The following is a 19,496-nucleotide window of genomic DNA, read 5'->3' as shown; positions in this document are numbered from 1 at the left end:
AGCAAACCAGAGGCCTGCTTACCCAGCAAAGATACTTTTGGGTTTTGGAGAAAGGAAAAGAGAAGGCAAGGCATAAAGGCAGACAGAGGCCCGGGCAGGACTGTTTGCCAAAGCACGGCCGGAGGCAGGGAGAATCTAGGTTCGGACAGTACCAGACAGCCGCGGCCCAGGAGGGTGGGCACAGTGGCCCTGCCGTCAAGGCTGCCACATGGGACCAAGGCCCAGGCCCAGCAGCCTCAGGACGTGGGTTCGGAGGGGAAGGGGGTGCTGCTGCCACGCCCCGGAGCACAAGGTTTTTGCCCTCAGCTGGGCCCTGTGCTTTCAGCCCAGAGGCGCAGAGACACAGGGCAGGGCAGGCAACTGGGGCGGGGGGGGGGGGGGGGGGGGGGCGGGATTCTATACCCGCTCCCCCCAGGGGCTCTAACCCATAAGGGTGTGGCCTGCCCCGTCCTCGTCAGAGATGCCATCCTGGGGGTTGGATCTCCCTGGTCGGCCTGTCCGCCCCCCAGTTGCCCGTCGCACTAGTTCAGGCTGGAGAGAGAGGACAGGAGACATGGGCCCCGAGGCTGTGCCCCCGTGGCCAGTGAGTCCCGTGGCCGGCACATCTGGGCCTTGGCCGTGCCTTCCGCAGTCGGGATGGGAAGCGGGCAGGGGGAGGGGCTGGCCTCCTGCTGGGGGTCACCGTGCCTTGCTGTGGGTCCTCGTGGGTGGCCGGCCAGCTGCTACGGTGGGACTGAGGGCGGCCTGGGAGCTTCCAAGGTGGGATTCAGAGCGCAGCAGTCGGCGTCAGGCTTCAGAAGGCCAGAGTGCAGGGGCCGTCTCCCCTCGCGGGGGGCAGGTGCCGCTTCAGCTGTGCGCCGTGGGGACCCTCCGGGGTAGCCCAGCTCCGGGACCCTCAGGGATGGCAGGCTACACTGCCATTCGAGTGCCGCAAAGGGAGGGGGCTGCACGCCGGGCCTGGGCGCTGGAAAGGGACTTCTGAGTGGCAAGGTCGTTTGGATGTCCCGTCCCCGCCCCTCCCCCGCCACTGGGCCCCAGTCCAGTCATCCGAGTGGTTGAGGCTGGCTTCCCCAGCTCCCTCTCTCCTTGGCCCTTGAGTGGCTCTCTCCTTCCCTGCCGCAGCCTCTGGCCCAGAGGAGTCTGCTGCAGTGTGAAGGCTGCCGCACAGGCAGGAGGGAGAGAGTGAAAAGGGGAGGAGGAGAGGAAAAGCACTTCCTTCCCTGGCCCCAGGGCCCCCTCCCCCATCACACCCAAGGTGCCCCGCCCCCTCAGAGCCACAGAAAGTCTGGGGGGCCGGATCTCCTGAAGCAGCACCATGGGCTATACAAGGAGTGACCTTGGCTGTGTGGAGATGACCCCTGCTGGCCCTCATGGTGGCCGCCGGGAGGCTCTGCTGAAGGGAGGGCTGCGTCATTGATGGCCCGAGGGACAGCTGTCCAGGCTGGTCTGCCCTTTATTCTGGGGGCGCCGGGATGGGATCCAAGTTCTGTGGCACCTCAGAACCCAAGCTTCTCACCCCTGTGCCTGTGGCACAGTCCGTGCGGGCCCTTGGCAGTTGGCCTTATTGCCAGGATGTGCTCACGGCATCTCCGCACCCCTCTGCTGCCCTGCTTTCCCCTCTTGGTGGAAGGCTTTCTTTTCTTTTCTTTTCTTTTCTTTTCTTTTCTTTTCTTTTCTTTTCTTTTCTTTTCTTTTATGTATGTTTGTATGCATAGATGTATGTGTGTATGTATTTATTTATTTTAAGATTATTTATTTTGAGAGAGAAAGCAAGCAGGGGAGGGGCAGAGAGAGAGGGAGAATCCCAAGCAGGCTCTGCTCTGTCAGCTCAGAGCCCAACGTGGGGCTCGATCCCACGAACCGTGAGATCATGACCTGAGCCGAAATCAAGAGTCAGACGCTGAACTGATGGAGCCACCCAGGCGGGCAGAAAGAGGGACACTTCTCGAGGATGCTGTAACTGCCCCTGCCGGGGAGGGTTCCAACCCCCTGTTCCCACACCGGGGAAGGAGCACAGGGCACGCTGACCTCTGAGGGCTGGAGTGGCCATTCAGTGCCCCTCACGCAGGGACCGAGGCAGCCTGGGTCCTCCCAGGTGCGCACCAGCTGTCCTGCCCTCCGGCCCTGGGCCCCCCTTTCTGCAGGGCCATCTGAAAGGTGAGCTCAGGGCGGCTGCCTGGCCTCCTGACCGGGGAGAGCGCCGGCAGACCTGCTCTCTCCTTGGCCCTCCCTCCTCTTTATTTTTAGTTATCCCCGAAGGTACGGGTGGGGATCACGGCTAGCTTTCGGTTTTGTGGTTCTTAAATCTGTGTTTTCCCGGGAAAATCTGGATCTCCCGCAGCGTGGAGGCAGTGGGGAGGGGGATTGCGGTCCCCGTTCTGAAGGGTGCGATCCTCAGCACATCTCTGAATGATGATGACGATCTCTGTTGCCTCTCTCTTGGGGTTGTTTGGAGGCTTAAATGAAATCACATACATGGAAATGCTTTACCAGTGGAAATGCTGCTCTCCTTGCAAGTTGTCAAGGAGAGGAGGCTGCCTCTCTCTCTGGGGCTCCCTGGGACTCACATGTGACTCGTGCCGGGTTACACAAACACCCGTAGTTGGTCTATAATACTCCTTTATGTCCAGCCTTCACCTGGTTCATCTCTCTCTCACATATGGATGTGAACATGTATTTCAGCTTCCACCTGTCAACAATCTGTAGAGTATATACCTTGTAGTAACTATCTCTGTGAAATTTCTGTTTCTGTCACAGAATATGGATTGCTGTGTTCTTAGGCATTTCACTTTTTGCTATTTTATTTATTTATTTTTAATTTTAATTTTTTTAACATTTCTTTATTTTTGACACACACACACACACACACACACACACACACACACACATCGTGCAAGCAGGGGAGGGGCAGAGACAGAGGGAGACCCAGAATCCGAAGCAGGCTCCAGGCTCCGAGCTGTCAGCACAGAGCCCGACGCGGGGCTCGAACCCACGAACTGTGAGATCATGACCTGAGCTGAAGTCAGACGTTCAACCGACTGAGCCACCCAGGCGCCCCCTTTTTGCTATTTTAAATAGTACTTTGCAGGCTTTAAAAATTAAGATATAATTCATATATTATAAAATTTACCCTTTTAAAGTGTACAATTCAGTAGCTATTAATTTATTCACAAAATTGTTTGACCGCCGTCATCCTAGAACACTTATGAGCCTTTAAAAAAATATTTTTTCCTTTGAGTGTACTTCTGAAGTGGAATTACTAGCCAAATGGTGGAAATTACGTTACAGCTCATTACATCTCATGAGACCGTTTTCCAGAACGTATGCAACGGTGGTGTTCGTACCTCGTGTTCCTACAGCTTTGCCTGCGTTGGTGCCAATGTCCCTCCCGTCCTCGCTGGTGTGGTGGGTCTGTGGGAGCTTTTTTCAGGCACATGGGACACAGCTTGTCTTGCCTGCCGTGGGATGCTGCCCCACGAGGGTCTGAGGGGTAGCCCGGCTGAGGGGCAAAGCGGTGGGTCTCCCGTGCTTGTGACCTTGTGATCCTGGGTAGCGCTGGCCTTGAGCCGTTTGGAAGCCAGGTTTGTGGTCTTGCTCCTAGCTGTCCAACCCGGTTGAGCTTTTTTCTGTCCTTATTCAGACACCAGTGGGTTTTTAACCCTCAACTTTTGATTTAGGAGAGGATACCAGGAGTGAATAGAGATCGTTTTCAGGAAGAATCAGTCCACAGTAACTGGTGGAAAACCGGAGTGGTTGGCATCCGCAGGAGAGCTGGTGCCCCGGCTGGACCCCTGTCCTGCGGTCGGCTGTGTGGTCTCTCCCGGAAAGGCGGTTCTGAAAAGGCAGAGCTTAACCGGGAGGGGCTGCAAGTCTCCGGGCTGTGCTAAACACGGCCGCCCCTGAAGCTTGAAATTAAGGAATAAAGGAAGCTCTCTTTTACACAGCGGGTAGTAAACCTGTGAAGTGCATTCTCCCCGGCCTTGAGAGAGGATAAAAATAGGAAGAGGGCTACTTAGGGATTTGCTAAACTAATGAATGGTAAACAGATAACAGGGCCCTTGAAGGACTCTGCTGGGTTCCCTCCATCAAAAATTCATCTGTTCTCCAAGCTTTAACTATCCTCTTTATACTCTTAAATCTGTAATCCATTGATTGCAGGGCACACATTTTTTTTTTGAATATTTGAACATCTCTGAAGTTGCATTCGCCGTTGATGGGGCACCATAGCTGATGTGGTTGGCAGCCCGTCTCTTTCTCAGCGGTAGTAAAACCGTGATGCTCTTGCCATCGTCGGCATTTTGGACTTGATGAAATCCAATATGTCTCTGGCACTCATTGCCTACCCAAGCCCTAGTCTTAAACCTCTAGCTGTCTTCTTGATATTTGCACCAAATGTCACCACTTTCAGACTCAGCAGATTCAGAACTCGAACCGCCATTGAACTTTTCTCATGAAACACTACTTGCGTTGTCTAACTTCTTTATCTCCAAATGGTGACTGTTCTCTGCATTGCCGGCTGCTGGTCCTTCTTTTGCAGCTCCTATAATAATAAAAATACTAGCCGGTATCTCCCGGCACTTCCTGTGTGCTGGGCTCCGTTCCAAGCCTCGTAGATGTGTTAACTCATTAATGCTCGCAGCAGCCCTGCAAGGGAGGGACGGGACTTTCCCTCTTTTATGTGTGAGACAGAGCGGCTCTCGTGGGGCTGCAGGGCTGAAAGATGGGAGAACAGGTGTTCGAACCCGTACCTCCTGGCTCCACGGACCACACTCCAGAGCCAGTCACCGTGAAGCATGTACTCATCCCCCGAATAACGTCTTTGTCTTTCCCGTTACGTCATTTGCCCTAGCCCTGCTTCCTTCCCTTAACTGCCCCGAACGCTGCCTTGTCGGACCAGTCCCCTTCCCTGAAAGTTTGTCTTGCAGGTAGACCGGAGACGGCCTGATTGTCCCACAGCACCTCTGTTACGGTTCTCCTTCCTGCTTTCACACTTATTTGAAAGAGTCGTGTTTGACATACAATTCACGTATCAGACAGTGCACCCATTTCAAGTATCCAGGGCAGTGGATTTGTCAATTCGAGAGCATTTTCCACCCCCCAAAGAACCCCTGTGCCCCTTATCCTCATCCACATGCCCCTACCCCACGCAGTCACGAATCTGCTTTCTGTGTCTACGGAGCTGCCTCTTCCGGACATTTCCTGTAAATGGAACCACGCAACAGGTGGCCTTTCGTGTTTAGCTTCTTTCTCCGAGTGACGTGTTTTCAAGGTGCAGCCATGTTGTGGTGTGTACCGAGACCTCATTTCTTTTTTACCGTGAATGATAACATTTTACGTATCCATCGGTTGATGGACGTCTGGGTGGCTTCCTCTTCTCGGCGATTGTAATAGTGCTGCCGTGAACGTCCGTGTACAAGTGTTTGTGTGGGCGTGTGTTTTCATTGCTCTTGGGTGCACACGTAGGAGTGACATTGGTGGAGCCTACGGTGATTCTGCTCAACTGGTTGTGGTCAGGAACTTTTAATAGCTCCTCAGACCTCTCAGTCTAGCGTCCAAGGCCCTCTCTGTCTGCTCTCGCTCGATTTCTGCTGTTCCGAGTCACAGACTGGCTGCTTCTGCCAGGCCGGGCTTACGTCGTCGTATGAACCGTGTGTTGGGGCCTCCGTGGTCCGGCCCCGGCAGGCATTGGGTCCCTGACCTTTGACCTAGAGCCATCCTTCCAGAGCCCAGCTCAGGTTGCTTCCTCCACTCCACTCCTGACATCCGCTGGTGCTCATGCCATTCAGCCCCCCCCCCCCCCCGAGTGGCACGTTCACTTGTATGGTTGTTAAAAACTGGGAGCGGTAGGAAGTTAAAAAGGAGGTGTTTGCGTGGTAAGAATTGCGGGCTCTGGAGCTAACTGCCCAAGTCTGATCGCATTTTTACCTCTGTCAGCTCTGTGGCCTTGGACAAGTCACCTAACTTCTCTGAACCTTCGTTTCCTTGTATTTTTAAAATTAAAATGTGTATTTTTAAAAAATACGTATTTATTTTTGGGAGAGCGCAAGTGGGCTTCGGAAGGGCAGAGAGAGAGGGGGACACAGGATTCGAAGCGGGCTCTGCGCTGACCGCAGAGCGCCCTGTGTGGGGCTCGAACTCACGAGCTGCGAGGTCACGACCTGAGCCCGAAGTCGGATGCTCAACTGACTGAGCCACCCACGTGTCCCTTAAAACTTGTATTTTAAAAGTAAGACCTGCTTATATATCAGTATTGTGAGGAGTAAAGGGACTGATGAACACTGTTATTATATAGTTATTATCTGTTCTTGATGTCCTTCTTCTCAGCCGTATCGTAAGAACTTTGAAGACCAGAGCCCTGTGGGGCTGGAGGAGCTCAGGCACCGTTTCAGCGGGGGGGCACTTTGGGCATTTCGGTTGGCACAGCTGGGCTGGATTCTCCCACTCTTTCAGGGCTTAGCGTGGCCAGGGTTGCACCCTCAAGTTCTGGCCGAGAGCAAGAGTCAGACTCCTGCCCCTGAGGACAGAGGTGCCTTCTGGCCAGCAGGTTCCTGGGTCCATTTCTTGCCCCGCGACACGGTGTTCCGTCGGGCGTGGCACATTGGGCTGAATTCAGGGCACGTTCCGCCAGTCATGGCCTGGCCCTCCTCGCCGCCCAGCTGGCAGGAGCACGCGCCACGAGCCTGGTTGGGGCAGGTGGCTCAGGACTGGTGCCGAGGACCCCGGGTGGCCCCTGTGAGGGAGCGTGCGGGGCCAGCCAGGTTGAATTAGGGGCCACTTCTTTTTGCTTGTTTGAATTAAATATTAACTAGATCAAAAAGAATTCATACTAAACATATGTAGGACGTGTAAGAACTACGATATAACACATCGAGTGTACCCACCAAGCCGTTCTTTCAAAAGTTTATTTATTTATTTATTTTTGAAAGAGAGGGAGAGTGAGCAGGGGAGGGGCAGAGAGAGAGGGAGACACAGGATCTGGAGCAAGCTCCGGGTTCCGAGCTGTCAGCACAGAGCCTAACATGGGGCTCGAACCCACAAACCATGAGATCGTGATCTGAGCTGAAGTCGGACGCTCAACCGACTGAGCCACCTAGGCGCCCCCCAACCAAACCATTTAAAAAAATTTTTTAAGTTTATTTACTAAGAGAGAGAGAGCACAAGTGGGGGGTGGGGCAGAGAGAGAGGGAGAAAGAATCCCAAGCAGGCTGATATGGGGCTTAAACTCACAAACCCTGAGATCATGACCTGAGCTGAAGTTGGCCGCTTAGCCGACTGAGCCACCCAGGCGCCCTGTTTTTAAAAAGAGCTTTATTGTGTCTTTCCCCAAATTCTGTCCCATTTCCTCCCCTTCACTATTCCAGATCTGGGGTAGGTTACTGTCTTCATTGTTTGTGGGTAAGTCTGATTCCGTAAACAATATATTGTTTCATCCTGAAGGAGAGGCATACCGTGCGTGTGCGTGTGTGTGTGTGTGTGATTGCATGTGAGTGTGGGTCTTTCTGCCCCTTTATCCTGCACTCAGGATAGTCTCGTCAGATCTGTCTTCTCATGACTGACTCTTTTCAGATGTTTCTTATCCATAAAACCCATCCGTGGAATTTCTGACTTCCAACCGTACTTTTTGTTTGTTGACGTTGTATTTATAGTAGTCATTTCGTATCCTGTTTTCAAAATTTTTATTTTATCAAAGCAATCCTGTTTCTTCCTCCTGACGTGATACTTTTGCGATTGATTCGTGATGACGTGTAGATGTCCGTTTTCTCTGCTGCCCGGTGTCCCGTGGGTGCGGCTGCGGGGCCGTGTCGGGTGCGAGGCCAGCAGCAGTGGGCGGACAGGTGCAACGCCTATTCTGCGGGAGCTCCTGTGCGTGGCAGGGGGAGAGACGGACGGGCACTGAGGCAGTCAGCGGGGCTTGTGGAACACAGGGCCCCCGGACACCCCCGGGGGTGCAGGCCAAGAGGTCAGTACAACCCTCCAGAAGCCGAGACTTGTAGGGCATTAGGAGTTGCCGGGCAAAAGAAGCAATCCTGAGTTCTAGATGATTCACACAAAGCCTTTGACGGACGATTGCCCCTCCTGCCGTGATGGCAGACTCTCTCTGTCCAAGGCTCTGAACCGGCCTGGGCGTTGGCCGGTCGGCGGAATATGAACCAGGCCGTGTGAGGGGTTGTGCATTTGAATCCGAAGCTCTACGCCTGTTGGGTTGTGTGTATCCGAGGCACCGATAATCAGACCTCGTGCTGCGTCCGGAGGATATCGTGGAGTCGAGCGTGGGCTCGGCCAGCTCCCGACTCTGCTGGGACGAGCCCTAGACGGCTGGCTCTTCCCTCCGGCGTGGAACAGGGATAACCGTGGGCGCTGCCCCTCGGGAGCCTGTGGGCAGGCGGGGGGCTGCCGCCGCGGGGCTCTGTGCTCGGTGTTGTCTGTGTCGCTCTCCTTCACCCTGTCACCCTGTCCACCTGCCAACTCGGCGTCCTCCCCTGGATGTCTTAGTCTTCAACACACCCAGGGGAACTCATGGCTTCCCCTCCGCCAGACTGTTCCTCTCCCCGTGGCCCTCTACCGCTGCCCGTCCTTGGCTCAGGCCCCAAATCTAGCAGTTCTCTTGTGCCTGCCCCCAGCGGTCAGCAGGTCCCGTCACTTCTGCCCCCAGAACAGATCGTCCACTCCCTCCGGCTCCTCTGCTGCCACATCAGCCCCAGCCCGGTTGCCTTTCCGCTGGGGCAACCGCACAGCCTCCTCCTTGGCCTCCTTGGCCTGCACCGTTCTCCCCGCAGTGGGCCAGGATCGTGTCTCTTCCTGCGTCATTCTCCCCACCCGCTTCCTCTGAATGTAGACCCACGTGCCACCAGCCCCTGCCCTCCTGGCCTCTCCGTCTTGCTCACCTTCCGTTAGGCCCTCCCAGCCGAGCTCTTTCCCACCTCGGGCTGTCTGCGCCCGAAGGCTTCCCCGCCAGTCTTTCCCTCGCTTTTGGCAGCGCTGACTCCCCTGCCCTCAGAGGACCCGCCCTTTGCCCTCTTCTGACTCTCTGTCTGTAATTCCTTCGTTGACTTATTTTTTCCTCCCTCCCACTGAAAGCTGAGGACAGGGACCTCCTCGGCCCCTGCACGCTGCCTGGCACATTTGTGCCCTTGGTGACGGGGTGGCACCTGTTAGCCCCACTTAATGGCGGGATGCAGGGACAGACCCAGGAGTCGGGTAACGCCCAGGACCACGCTAGCAGGCGGCAGCCAGAGCCCAGAGCCCAGGCGCTCGCCTCGATGCTGCGGCCTCCTGCGGGGCCAGACCTCCCTCCCAGCTGATGCCTGGGGAGGGTCGGGAGTCCGGCCACAGATCTGCAGGTAAATGCAGTCTGGCCTTCTCCGGGACCAGACCCTTCACTGTGCAGATTCCCGGGAAGGCCCAAGGGTTTGACAGCTTCACTTAGAGTGTTCAGAGACACCCTCCTTCCTTCTCTTAATTGAGATTTGCTCTGACATAAGTCATGTTTGGAAGTTCTACGGACTGGGGGATGAAGACGGCAGGGGTAGGCGGCAGGGGCAGGGGGCCAGGTGTGCCTTGGGGAAGTCTGGCATGTTGCCCTCTTTTTTTTTTTTTAAGTTTATTCATTTTGAGAGAGAGAGTGAGCATGAGTGGGGAAGGGGTGGAGAGAGAGGAAGACAGAGAATCCCAAGCAGGCTCCACACTGCCAGTGCACAGCCCATTGCGCGGCCCGATCCCTGTGAGAGTGTGACCTGAGCTGAAACAAAGAGTCGGACGCTCAGCCGACTAAGCACCCCCCCACCCCGCCCCCATCACCAGGCGCCCCGCTGACTGTTCCTTACAGCCTCTGATTCCTCTCTGCTGTACAGGCCGCACCAGCTTCTACGAGGAGTACGGCGTCATTCGCGACGTGCTCCAGAACCACCTGACCGAGGTCCTCACCCTCGTGGCCATGGAGCTGCCCCACAACATCAGCAGCTCAGAGTCTGTGCTCCAGCACAAGCTCCGGGCCTTCCGGGCTCTGCGGGGCCTGCAGAAGGGCAGCGCCGTCCTGGGCCAGTACCAGGCATACAGCGAGCAGGTGCGCAGAGAGCAGCAGAAGCCGGACAGCTTCCACAGCCTGACGCCGACCTTCGCAGGTGGGCTCGGGGGCCGGGCGTGGGCAGCCGCCGCCCGGGGCAGCTTTCCAGGCTCGAACACGCTTCGCTTTGGGTTGGAAGGGACCTCGGGTGGGGTGTTCACGAGGGTGCTTGTCGGCGAGGAGGAGATTCCTTTGGCTCTCCGGCCTCCCCCATCTTAAAGCGGTAGGTCACCTGTTGGGTCCGTGTGGGGGTAGGGCACCCGTTAGTCATCTCGGTTCGGGCCACGTCCACACACACCCGCAGAGCTCTCTGAGCCGGGTTCAGACCTGGCCCCCCCTTACATCTAGCCCCCAGTGAGGCTGCGGTTGTGTCCGGGCCCAGCCCGGGCCCCCTCCAGCAGGCAGTCACCCTGCGGCTCAGACAGATGTCCACCGGCGACGTCCCGTGGACAGTTCCACGGGCCCAGAGCGTTCCTGGAGAGGGCTGGCTCCCTAATGCCGCAGGCAGTAAACTCCACTACAAGAGCAGTGGCTGTTTATTGGGCACTTACGACGTGCCAGGCACTTTTTGCATGTTACCTCGTTAAATCCTCGCATGCACAAACCCGCAAGGCAGGTATGATTATCATCCCCATTTAAAGGTCAGGAAATGAGAGGCTCGGTGAGGGTGGCACAGACTTGCCCAGGGTCGTGCAGAGAGAGAACTTGGGAAAACCAGGCTAGGAGCACACATCAGGAGCACGCTCAGCTTCTGGTTCTTACGGCCGTGACGGCGCCCTGCAGGCCCCTTTACCCGCACACCACCCTGCCTCAGGTACGCCCGGGTGCTCTGTGGACTGGAGGGAAGCGTTCCTTCCCGGCAAGAGTCGGGGTTGGCCCGACCTCGCCCCCACCGCGAGACTTTGGTTGTCTCTCAGGGGGACTGGGACTCTAAGGTACCTCACTCACGGAGGTGGGAGTCCGAGGTGGCCCAGAGGCTGCATTTCGAGCGCTGGCTGTCAGGAGAAGATGCTGGAAAGGGTGAACATAGCAAGGTCACGGGTGCTCCACAGGCTGCCTGCAGGAGGGGGCAGCAAGGAGAAGGGCTGGCAGAGGCGAGGAAGGGAAGGCCGGCGCCCCGGGAAGTCCTCGGTTCTCTGTGCCAGAGCGTGAGCCCTGCCGTCCCCTGTCACCTCAGGCGTCCTCGTTCACATGGACAACCTTCGCTGGGAGGGCGTCCCTTTCATCCTGATGTCCGGCAAAGCCTTGGATGAGAGAGTGGGCTACGTTCGCATCTTGTTCAGGAACCAGGCTTACTGCGTCCAGAACGACGAGCACTGGGTCGCCGACCAGAGCCAGTGCCTCCCTCGGCAGATCGTCTTCTACATCGGACACGGTGAGCTGGGCAGCCCTGCTGTGCTGGTCAGTCGGAACCTGTTCGGGCCCTCCCTGCCCCCCGAGAGCTGGAAGGAGCTGGGGGCCCGGCCGGGGCTCCGCCTCTTCGGCCGCCCGCTGTCCGATTTCTATGCCTACAGCCCCGTGAGGGAGCAGGACGCCTACTCCGTCCTCATATCTCGCATCTTCCACGGCCGAAAGGACTCCTTCGTCACCACGGAGAACCTGCTGGCCTCCTGGGGCTTCTGGACCCCCCTGCTGGACAGCCTGGCCCACGAGGTCCCGCGCCTCTACCCGGGAGGCGCTGAGAACGGGCACCTGTTGGACTTCGAGTTCGGCGGCGCCCGGCTGTGCTTCTCGCAGCAGCAGCCGGAGCGGCTGGTGCCGGGCCCCGGCCCCGCGCCGATGCCCAGCGGCTTCCAGGTTCTCAAGGCCAAGTACCGAGAGAGCCCGCTGATCTCGGCCTGGCCCGAGGAGCTGATCGCGAAGCTGGCCGACGACATCGAGGCCACGGCCGTGCGGGCCGTGCGGCGCTTTGGCGCGTTCCACCTGGCGCTGTCCGGCGGCTCGAGCCCCGTGCCCCTGTTCCAGCAGCTGGCCACCAGGCACTACGGCTTCCCCTGGGCCCACACGCACCTGTGGCTGGTGGACGAGCGCTGCGTCCCGCTCTGGGACCCCGAGTCCAACTTCCAGCACCTGCAGACCCACCTGCTCCAGCACATCAGGGTCCCCTACTACAACATTCACCCCATGCCCGTGCATCTGCGCCAGCGGCTGTGCGCCGAGGAGGACCAGGGCGCCCAGACGTACGCCAGCGAGATCTCGGCCCTGGTGGCCAACAGCAGCTTCGACCTGGTGCTGCTGGGCATGGGCGCGGACGGGCACACGGCCTCCCTCTTCCCGCAGTCGCCCAGCGGCCTGGACGGCGAGCAGCTGGTCGTGCTGACCGAGAGCCCCTCCAGGCCGTTCCAGCGCATGAGCCTCAGCCTGCCCCTCATCAACCGCGCCAGGAAGGTGGCGGTCCTGGTCATGGGCAGGGTGAAGCGTGAGATCACCATGCTGGTGAGCCGCGTGGGCCACGAGCCCAAGAAATGGCCCATTTCGGGCGTCCTGCCTAGTTCCGGCCAGCTGGTTTGGTACATGGACTATGAGGCGTTTCTGGGATGAGGGCCCCAGGGGCCTCTGCTCACTCCCGCTCTCGCTCTCCCCGTACTGTCCCCTGTCCCCCGTCCTGCCACCTGCCCTGGCTGCCTGGAACCCGATGCCTCGGGGCTAGGCCGCCAGAGAGGAAAGGACGAGGCCTTATCCCAGTCCCTTTGACAGTCCCTGTCTAGTTGTGGTGGGTAGACACAGGTGCAAGGAAGAAACGGAGTTTCTGCTCTTGAGAAGTTTCCGGTCCCGTTCAGGAGAGAAGTATCCACCTTAAGAGCATACCTGTGGCCTTTCCCCATGAACACCAGCAGCACAGAACCGGGCAGGGGGGGAAGGCTCCCAACTCCGGCAAGAACGCCGTGATTAGGTTAACCCAGGAAGGCTTCCCGGAGGGGGTGATCCTTGAGCTGGCTCCCATGGGAACAGACCACGGATGGTAGAGAGAAGGGACACAGGTGTCCACCGGGTGCAGAGCCCACGCAGAGCAGGTTGCTGGGAACTGTCCGGAGACCTCGAGTTGGCCGAGTCGCCGTTTCTTCTGTCCCCTCCTCCCCTTCTTCCTGAGCCTCTGACATTTAGCCTTCTGTTCTGGCCTCTTGGTGGCTGTCTCTCCTGCTCCCTCTGGGTTCCCTTCCTCTCGGTTCTGACTCTGACGATGGTGGGGTCTTTTCTCATCCCTCGGTCTCTCTGCTGCCCCCCAGAGGACTGGATGGTAGCGTTACACAGCAACAAACACAAGGAAGTTAAAAGGTCCCAGAAATCTCGCAGCTTTCTCTGCGTTGGGGGAGGTCCCCGCCTGCTCTCCCTCCTCCAGCCGGCCCCTGCCCCCTTCGCGATGCAAGGTGCGCAGAGATGATTCGGCCATTCCAGGGATCCCCCACTTATGAGGGTCCTCTGTACCTCAGGGGACTTCCGGTGGGCGTTTCCACTCTCAGTATACCCTCTTGCTTTACCAGGAAAGATCCAGTTAAGTCTTTCTCTGATGGTGACACATCATATGTGGGGAGAGACACCGTGCAAACGGTCCCCACCATCCAGGTGCTCTGATCTGACCAGACGGGAGTCAGGCCCCCTCGGTGGGGCAGCTGCGGCCTTCTCGGGGACATGGCGGGTTCACGGGGCCACGGGGGGCGGGGGGGGGGGGGCAGGCGTCCCACCGACTAGGCTCCCTCCCAGTGGATGATGCCGGATGGAGCGACCTACTTGCTGTCCACCGGCCCCTCCCGCTAACACACTGTGAAAGAGCTGGGAAAAGAAATCGGTAGCTTCTCTTTAAGAGGAGCGTGGCTGCTCTGTTCCTGGTTAGCGGTGGGTCAAGTAATGCCTGTTTTTCCGAAACCCCCAAGGTTCCGGCGGGGGAGGGGGACGGCGGTGAGTCTGAAATTCTTTTAAAAAATATTCTTACATATTGAATTTGTATTCCAGCTTCCTGCAGAGTCATGCCCCCAAGACAGGACTGTAAAGGAATGAGACCGATCTTTCTGTGACTGCTGTCTTGTTTTAAAGTCACACGTTGTGTCCGGTGTGGGTGCCCCACAGAGAGCTTTCCTTGGGGAGGAGGAGCCCGGCCAAATCTATTTCTCTACTTTTGATTGTTTACACTTCCTTCAAGGCGATGGATTTAAAAGAATTCTGGTCTCGCTTTGAGATGTGTGCGTGTGAATCTGGTGCCTGGGAGGGGGGCTCTCCATGTGGAAGGCTCTCTTCTTAAAATTCCCCTGACCTCCAGCGACCCGTCCAGACAGGACACCTCTCTTTGCACCAACAGAGCCCCCCTTGGCGAGGCAGAACCCCAGTGCCTGGTCGGGAAGTCTCTCTTTCTGGAGGGTCGGCATTTTAGCTTTTAGGCACCTGGCTGGCCAGCGGGCATGAGAGGACGTGGGTGGCTGCAGGCCGGGTGCCACCTGTGGCCACATGGGGGCGCTCTCGCGCCATCCCTGCCCTCTCCACGTGTGACCAGAGAGGAGCCCCCTCCTAGCAGTTCCCGGGTGCGTTTCTTCCCATTTTCACGTTCTGCCTCCCTGGGCTGCTGGCCCCGAGCACCGCCCGTGTGTTCCTTGGGAAACTTCGTCCTCTGCGGCTGCAGCACTGAGAGAAAGGGCCCCCCACGTGCCCACGGAGGCCTCCAGGATGTAGGGCCAGCAGGCTTCTGATGTCACCATTCTGAATTACAGTGAGTCGGTGCGGGGGTGAGCCCAGGACGTCCGGTGCTTAGAGGAGGGCCCTGCCTCAGAATGCCCCCTTCATCCGTGTGCACGGGATGGGGGGGGGAGGGCAGAGGGGCTCAGGATCCTCCTCTCCACGGTCAAGTGCCGTCTTAAAAATCACACCAGCAAAGGCCACCAGGAGACACAGCCAGTAACTCCGCGTCTGAGTCTCCCTTTCCCTCCCTTGTCCCTGTGCTGGGAAGAAGCGGTTCTCAGAACCGGGCCCCCGGGGGGTGAAGGCCTTCACCCTCTCTGGACTCCGATCCTCAGCAAGAAACACACCTTCCCTGGGGAGTCAGCCGTCACTCAGGCTTTGCTCGTTTGGTCTCTGCTACCCTGTCAGCCACCCCGTGAGGCAAGTGGAGGGGTCCTTGTTTACTGATGGCTTGGAAGCTGAAGCTGGAGGCCTCTGATGACCACAGGGGTGCTGGCCCTGTGGCGCCCCCTCCTGCCCAGAACTGCGGTTCCGGTTCCGGAGCGGCTCCCTGGGGAGGCAGTCAGCGGCCTGTGTGCCCTCGCTGTCGCTGTCTGTCGACCTGGACTAGTCGAGGCGGAAGGGCCCCTCCTCGTCAAATTAGCATCTCTAGAACGAGCATATTACCATTTGTTGTGGGGAAAGAGTTGAGGGACTTTCCAGGTGGTTGTAGGCTGAGAGTCTGATTTTGATCTGGGAGCAAAGGTTTCTGCTGACCGCACGTGAAAATAGTCGCGTCTTGATGACCCTCCCTGCTTCTTGTCTCTGCAGACAGCGGCTTCTTCCCACAGGCACCCCCGTTAGCCGCAGAATCCAAGCTCTGCCAGTGACCTGGCTGGGAACGCTCCTCCAGGGGAGTGCTCCTGAAGGCACAGGCTCGTGTCCCCGGGCCCAGGGCTTTGCCTGGGTCCCTCCTCTCCCCGTTGGCACAGAGAGCTGAGGACAGTGTGACAGAGAAAGGGAGAAGCTTCCACAGAACCGTGTGTGTGTGTGTGTGTGTGTGTGGCAGGGCGGGGTGTTGCGTGCAATTCAGTTTTCCGGAACAAACAATTTGTTCCCATAAAAACATATGCAGCCTCACATAAGCAGACCCGGCATCAGTTTTATCCAGTTCGATTTTGTCCTCAGCACCCGGGACCCTGCAGAACTCAGTCCACTTGAGAGAAGCTGCCTGGCAGCGTGTTCCGGAAGGAGGGCTACCTGGCAGCATTTTCGGGAAGGAGCAAGGCACAGGAAAGGCCAGTGGCGCCCTCGGTGGCAGGCTAGCGCCATCCGCACGCGCTCACCCTTTGAAACACAAAGTCTGGAGGGGCCAGGGCCTTAAGAGGGCGGCCGCCTCCCAGTGTCGCCAGGCTGGCCGCCGGCCGGCCGCATGCTTACCTGTAGCCTCTGCTGCCTGTCCCCCTCCCGTGCCCCCCTGGCCACCCTCCAGGTGGCCCCTCCTGGAGGAAGAGGGTCAGGGCCCTGCCTGCCGTCTTCCCTCTGCCAACCGGTGGGTCACCCAAGCCACAGTCCCCGCGGTCCGGCGTCCGCCTCGTGCTGCCGGCCTGGGGCTCGAGGTGGGCGCCGCATGGTCTTGGATCCCCCGCCTCTTGGCGCCCGGTCAGCTAGAGCAGGGCGCCGCCCCCGTTTAGAGCTGCCTTCCCTCCCCTGGGGAGCAGGAACCAGGGAGCAGCTTGTGTTCCCGAGGACCTGCCGCGGCCGTGGCCGAGGTCCTCTCCGGGGCCTGCGCTCCCACCCCCGCACCGGCAGCCCGAGGTGGGGGGTGAGCGTGTGAGCGCGGCACCTGAGGTCCCAGGCCCGTCGCTACACAAGGTGCAAGCTCAGTAATGCTGTCACCAGCACGAGACGGGCAGCGAGAGATTTGAGGAGGCATTTCCGAAATCCTAGCAAGCTGGGGAGAACGATCCCTTTGGGGGAAACTTCCTCTCCAGCCGGCTTCCGGGGGCGCATCTGTTGGCAAAGCAGATCCCCCGCCCCCTCCCGGGACGTGTCCGCGCCTCTGTGTCTGCCTGGAAGGCTGGACGGGGCGGAGGTCTAGATTAATTGTGCTTCTGCTTACTTGTTGATTCCCAAGGCCGGTCTTTGCGCGGACCGCTCGTGCTGCTCTCAGGTGTTCGAAAGGAAGCCTCTGCACCTTGTCTGCCCCTCTGGTGTAGGGCCAAGGAAACGCATTTTCTTGGGCCGAGAGCCCAGGGGAGCATATTTGAATGTTAACTTTGAAAGCGGAAGTGTAGACAGACACGGCACAAATTTGTCCAGTTTGGGTCTTTAGCTGTACCGCTACGTCAGCCTAGAAAGGTCAGTCGTAAAACGTCATGAGATTAGTAACTGGGAGAGGCCAGGACCCAGGGTTAGCGCTGATCGAGGGCCCCGAGGGCACCCGCCATGAGGTGCGCCCTGACCACCTGCCCCTCCCGGGCCCGTCCTCTTGGAAGAACAGGGCTGAGCGCAGCCGGCAGGGCCTCTCCGCTGGGCCCGAGAGCGGTCGCTGCCCCGGACGGAGTGCAGGGCCGCGTGCTTCCAGCCGGGAAGGCCGAGTGGGTCCGGTGCCAGCGAGAGACCTGGAGGGGGTGTGGGGCCGGCGCGGGAACCAGGGCCGTGTCCGGGCGCTCTCTGTCCCACACCGGGACACTCGGTCCTGGGCTTCTGTGCCACGGGGGGCTCTGTTCCCAGAGGGACTGCGTCCCGCGTGCGGTGGGGAGACTGCGGGCACGAAGGCTCCTCTCCGCCAAGCAGCAGGAATGTGCCCTGCCTTTTTGTGCAAAGAGAAACTGCCCCGGTTTTTATGGAAATAGTGGCCACTTAAAGATGTCTCAGACCGTGAGACGCATTCAGAACCGAGTTTTTAAAATGACTTTTGTATGTCAGACGTGACACTTATTTTGTAAACAATAAAATCGTTTTGCCAAAACCCTTGCGCTCGTTCTTCCTCTGGGAGATGGAGTGGGGCGGCTTACGGACCTGGTACTGGGTACGGCACTGGGTTTGTTCTGGCAGTGGGGGAGGGACAGTTAGGTCCTGGGGGCGAGGACCTGCTTACATCCTTACGTCCCCACTGCAGACACGGGCTTGTCTGGCCCCACCAGCTGCATCCCATTTGCTTGAGGGCTCTCAGCACCCCCCTCCCCGTGACTGGATTTCATAGGTCCCTAAACGGTCCCCCCAGCATTGGTGGCAGCGCGACAGGTGGGGAAGACCTTGCCCAGAGGGCGCGTGCTGTGGTGTCTGAGGGGGCGGCACCAGGAGGGAGCATCTCTGAAGTCCGCAGGGCCTGATGGCGTTGTTGGTCTTCTCGTGTCCTCTGCCTGATTTTCACCTCCAACCCATGCCATGTTCCCAGGAACATAAGGACTCTGGGGGAGTCCGACGAAACTCCAGAACTACTGGGGGTACAGGAGCCAGAGATTTGCTGGTTGTGGGACCCAGGCACATTTGGTGACCTCACAAGGCGGCACCAGGAGCCGCAGGCACATCCACAAGGGGCGAGGTCCCCAGGGACCGAGAGGCACAGGGGACAGACACACGCCCAGAGTCCCCAGGGGAAGAAGGGAAGGCCCGTGGGCGGTAATGAAGGCTGGAAACCAGAGGCCGTAGTCAGTTCTTGACCGTGACTTTGCCTGGGAAGTGCGCAGAGAACAGGCTTCCTGAGGGGGGGGTGGCCCTGAGCTGGGGGACAAATCAGTGTCGGTTTCCCACTCTCTGCAGGGAAGGTGGTGCCGTCCTTCCAGAAACACGGGGAGGCAGGCTCCCCGCCTACTGACACCTGAGGCTTCGCGGCCCAGCTAGTGTCCGTGAAGGCGGTCCTGGAGAGTCACCCGTACCTGCTCCCCCCCCCACCCTTTCCAGCATCTTCTCCCGACAGAAGGGGACTGCCCTCTGTTCTCTCCCCCATCTGCCCAGCCGTCCCTGACCTGTCCGCTGAGGACCCAGACCGCAGAGGCTCTGGGTATGTACCGTGCAGGCGGTGTGTGAATGAGTGAATGAATGAATGAAGGGCAGTCAGGAAAGCAGGGCAAGAATCGTCAGCTGGAAGGGTTCAGGGCTTGTCCAGGCGTCATCGTCCACAGGTCACCAGACATCGGTGCCTCCCCCCGAAAGGAGGTGCTGAGCGGGGTCATCTCGGTAATGCCGGGAGGCCACCCCAGCAGGGGCCTGGGGGAGAGTCACCGAGACAGGCTCGGGACGGTGTGCTGTGGGGCCCCAGACAGGTGCCTGTGGGTGAGGAGAGGAGAACGGGGCTGGCGGCTGGGATCGAGAGGCTTCCACAGGGTGTGTCCAGCGCACGGGGCTCCTTGGTGGGTGTGGCAGGCAGAAGGGAGCCTGGTGGGTGTCATCATCTCCAGGGGGGGACCGGATCCCCTCCGTTCACAGTGGGCCGGAGTGGCAATGGCCGCAACGGGGGCCAGAATTCATGTTGGCACCAGGGAGGATGGGCACGGGCTGACCCCACGCCTGGCACTTTCCCACTTACTGTAGGTGGAGAGCAAGACCGGGAGGTCCGTGCGGCTGCCGGGCCTTGGCAGGTGTGATGTGCCTGCTCCGCCTCACCCAACCCTGCGTCCTGCACTGACACAGCCCCTCCCCTCTCTCATCCCAAGCCCTGGGCCTGTGGCAACTGCCGATGTATTTTTTGTTGGAAGAAGCATTGTTGGAAATAATCAGTTACGCCCTCCCTCCACTCCATGTGCTTTTATTTATTTATGTATTTTTTGCTTATTTTTTG

At 58.6% G+C, this 19,496-nt stretch overlaps 1 protein-coding gene across 6 annotated transcripts in view; it reads left to right on the top strand.

Moving 5' to 3' along the window:
- The window catches only part of H6PD (hexose-6-phosphate dehydrogenase/glucose 1-dehydrogenase), a 36,843-nt gene extending 19,159 nt beyond the window's left edge, over positions 1 to 17,684 (top strand). For all 6 annotated transcript variants that reach the window (XM_049618835.1, XM_049618838.1, XM_049618834.1 and 3 more), the window contains 2 exons: positions 9,852 to 10,121; positions 11,241 to 17,684. In XM_049618835.1, the coding sequence (XP_049474792.1) occupies positions 9,852 to 10,121; positions 11,241 to 12,604 (1,634 nt within the window). In that variant the 3' untranslated portion in view covers positions 12,605 to 17,684. The remainder of the gene's footprint in view (positions 1 to 9,851; positions 10,122 to 11,240) is intronic.
- Positions 17,685 to 19,496: the final 1,812 nt, after the last annotated feature.

The sequence above is a fragment of the Panthera uncia genome (assembly GCF_023721935.1).
Source record: "Panthera uncia isolate 11264 chromosome C1 unlocalized genomic scaffold, Puncia_PCG_1.0 HiC_scaffold_4, whole genome shotgun sequence".
Classification (NCBI taxonomy): domain Eukaryota; kingdom Metazoa; phylum Chordata; class Mammalia; order Carnivora; family Felidae; genus Panthera; species Panthera uncia.
This window is presented reverse-complemented; position numbering and strand designations above follow the sequence as displayed.